Source organism: Ceratosolen solmsi, unplaced genomic scaffold (assembly GCF_000503995.2).
Source record: "Ceratosolen solmsi marchali unplaced genomic scaffold, CerSol_1.0 scaffold61, whole genome shotgun sequence".
In the NCBI taxonomy this organism is placed as follows: Eukaryota; Metazoa; Arthropoda; class Insecta; order Hymenoptera; family Agaonidae; genus Ceratosolen; species Ceratosolen solmsi.
The window spans coordinates 3,163,596-3,167,507 of record NW_011948435.1 but is presented as its reverse complement, the minus strand read 5'-3'; the positions used below and the strand labels follow the sequence as shown (position 1 = coordinate 3,167,507).

General features: G+C 43.6%; 1 protein-coding gene across 1 annotated transcript in view; it reads left to right on the top strand.

Moving 5' to 3' along the window:
- Positions 1-3,912, top strand: part of LOC105364964 (discoidin domain-containing receptor 2) — a 231,685-nt gene that overhangs the window by 225,896 nt on the left and 1,877 nt on the right. The window contains exon 7 of the mRNA XM_011503010.1: positions 3,175-3,382. Coding sequence (XP_011501312.1) covers positions 3,175-3,382 — 208 coding nt within the window. The remainder of the gene's footprint in view (positions 1-3,174; positions 3,383-3,912) is intronic.

Here is a 3,912-nt window from a genome sequence, read left to right as displayed (position 1 = left end):
TCTCTCTCTCTCTCTATCTCTCTCTCTCTATCTCTATCTCTCTGTGTCTCTCTCAGTGTGTCTCTCGTCGTCCCACATCCTGCTTCACGTACCCGTCGTACCGTTAACGAGCGCCGCCGCGTGGGACAGGGACACGTCGACCTCGTCATCGCCGAGCCCCGAAAGACAGGCGCAACGAAGCGAGGGAGCATCGGCCAGGAGTTAGCCAAAATCAATAGGCGCGATGCACTGCACCCAGATGCTTTATACGGATTATCGCGGAACCGCGCCACTTCGATCTGCCCATTCAAACGCACCTTTTCGTCGCTTAGCAGCTGTTCGCGCTTGGGCGTTCAGGCTCAACTCCAGCCGACTACGATGTACGAAAGTGGCGGCAAGGCGACGCGGGGGCGGGTGACGGCTGACGGTGAGGCAGTTAGTTACCGTGACCGGGGAACTCTGGAACGGTGAGGAGCTGGTGAGGGGCTGGTGAGGGGCTGGTGAGGGGGGACGGGGAATCGCGCTCGGGCTGCGAAAAGCTCCAAGTTATCCAAAATGGATTATGAAAATGAGAAAGAAAGCACGATACTCAAAGTGCTGAGTCATCGTTTAAGTAAATGATAGATTTTTCGTGATTTATGTTGATAATTCGCTAGGCTATTATTGTCGTAGAATATTATTTTCAATGTGTTTAGAATTTCCACTAAATGCACGAACGCACTTACAATTTCTGATTGTCTTCTATACACACATACACATGCACGCGCGCGCGCGCACGCGCACACACACGTGTAAGAATTATTCAACGTCTATTCGATCGTACTCGAATGCCAAGGTTTTACTTATTGTAGCTCAGGATTTATTTATATTGATTATCCTTAATGTAATTATGGCAATTGTAACGCAATAGAGTTACAACGATACAGATATCGATTGTCGAACATAAAATAAGATGATGAAACTTATAATTCTAAATAAAAAATGAACTCGTTTAGAGAGCTGCGAATGTATTGCGCAGGAAAAGTACGCGCAGATTTTCAGCATAAATTCAGATTATATAAATAATTATTAAGTAACGTACAAACATTGTATTGTCCAATCATTGGTTGCTCGTAAACCAATCTCTCGTTACGCTTAAAACTAATTTGTTCGAATAAATTATATTGAATAGCAAGGGACAGTAGAAATTCCGTATCCCCATTCCGAAGGTCCTCAATCGTGAAATTTTTAAATCACAGGATATTTCTAAGCATCGAGAATGTACAAGACCTTCCACTACTCGTGGTTTACCTTCATACGCGCAAAGAAGAGGGAGATTATAAGGAGATTATATTGGCGTGACGAATGCATCGACTCTATAACACAGCCGTGCAGAAAAATACATAGCCGCGCTCGTCAAATATGAGTGTGCGTGTGGCAACAATGACGATTTGCCCAGTCGATTTAACATTCCATTACTATCGTCCGTGATTTCCTCCTCCCTAATGCGCTCACGCAAACGCGCGCCTCTCTTATTGGCCCCACTTTGCTTAGATTTCACGTTTTATATTTAAGTTATGTGCTTGGAAGTATATTCGTGTCTCTCCGTCGACGTAAGTGCGGGGAGTAGCAAGCTCATGGTAGAGTAAGATAGGGATAGACTCGAGATTGAGAGAGAGAGTGAGAGAGAAGGAGATGGATCTTTAGAAGGGGGGAAGCAAGAGAGTCTGGAGAGTTGTGCCTCCGTGCTACACAGCTTACCATTATCGAGGCTGTCAGTGCCATTGTAGTCCTCCTAATCAGGAGGTCGGAATCGTCCCGAAACGACGAGAGTACTTACTTCACTTAACCTTACCCGTGGTTGTACAGTCCCCCCTCCCCCCTCTTTCGCTCTCTCTCTCTCTCTCTCTCTCTCTCTCTCTCTCTCTCTATCTGTAACCCGGCCTTACCGAGTGTCGTTGAGGGAAAGTCAAAGGCCTTATACTCAGTTTGCTCGAGAGATAAAGCGCCTCCTGTCCTTCTTGCGCTTCTTCTCCTCATCCCCTTTCATCCCACCCCCTACTCGCCATACTCTTCCCCCTCCTCCTTCTACTTCTTGTTCTTTGTAATACTGGTACTCCCTAGCGATCTACATTTACCTCCAACTAGTTGCCGACTCACAATATTTATTTTAAGGCTGGAATTTAACGCTCCTTTTTAGCTCGAGACTTGTGCAAACGGGTCCTCTTTTGTCTTACGTAGATTAAACACGAATTTTATTTGCAATGGTTAATGCATGTGCGCGTACGTCGGTACATTTAAATGCCGTGGAGTGCCGCCGAGACGCTCTTTCCGATGATAATGAACTGCCGACGGACTGTTTGATGCTATTCTGCAATAAAATTCGATGCCTCCTCCATTTGATTTAATGAAACATTTATTGTGCGAACGTATAAATTGTTGCCGTTATTGCTCCACTGTTCGCATCCACAGAAGATCGTTTAGCATTACTTAGGCCCATGGTCTTGCCCAGGCATTAGCCAATAGTCAAACGTCTTATTAATGTCGACAGCTCGCTCCCGTCCTTCCAAGAATTCATTCGATGCCTATTTATTACAATGTCATAGGTTACTCAACGGCGCTACAATATTATAACCATATGCCTTTTTTCTTTGATTTTATAATTTTCCTATCTCTTTGCTTTTTCTCATTATCCTACAAATTAACAACAATTCATAAGAATATTTGTACCAATGTCTTTTGGCATACGCGAAATTATAATTTTAAGTACTTATAATGATTGGGTGCTATCGAGAAAGAGATAATTTTATCAATAGTTACTTCCACTCGAACATTCCTTCTTCTTCTTCTTCTTCTTATTATTATTATTATTATTATTATTATTATTATTATTAATTTATTTATTTATTCAATAAGTAAATGGCACTTTACATACGGCGTTGAGCGGTTAAGCGAGCATTTCAATTGCTATACACGTGCACGCATATTGCATTCGAGGCGAACGATTCAATTGATCTGCGATACGATCTAAGCCAATCATTGATCAATATCTCAGTAACTATTACATTCGCGGCTATAGCTTAGGATTTCACGATTTTCATGGAATTGCATCGGTGATAGTGATACTTTATCGCGCTCGATTGATCGCGTGCGCGCACGACCGAGCAAATGAGAAAAACTAATGGCGATTGTTTGATTCCCCATTGTCTTCCACAGGTCTTCTCCGAGGTGAACATACTGTTCAGCATCGGGGGCAAGTACTACACTGGCGATCCCATCGTCTACGACACTCCCGAAGACAAAATCTTCGAGGTATCGCGCAACATCACGATAAAGCTGCACCATCGCATCGGGAAGTTCGTGAAGCTGCGCTTCGGCTTTGCCGCTCGATGGATCATGATTAGCGAGATAACCTTCGAGTCCGGTGAGTTTTATATAACTGTGCGCATTGTGTTTGCGCATCTCGTAGCGTGCTTATACATATATGCATGCACATTCGCGTAAGTATTTCGTAGTTGGAGAGCATAATGGGCTTTTGAAAAATGAAGCCAATCGTATATTAAAAGCATTCGTGAGTCGGACTGATTATTCGCTTAAACCTCGGCCTATAAGTGAATTATTTCTATTTGCGCTCTTCGAGATTATTCGATGCAGCCTCTCGGTAAGTTATGACGTTCTGGAAACAGCAAAATTACTGAAACGGGCATTATATTGTGATATAAATCTTCGATTCGTTCAATCTGTCGCGGCGTAAACACAAATTCCCTATCTATCCTCCTTTTTATCCGCGTTTTGAAATTACATTCAATGTATATATACATACATTGCGCGATTAAATTACCGTTATACAATTTCACAAGATTGCCACGAAACGCCCAATAAATGCACAATCATCCACATCTCGTTATCGATCTCCCCCCCCCCCCCCCCCCCCCCCCCCCCCCCCGCGGCAAA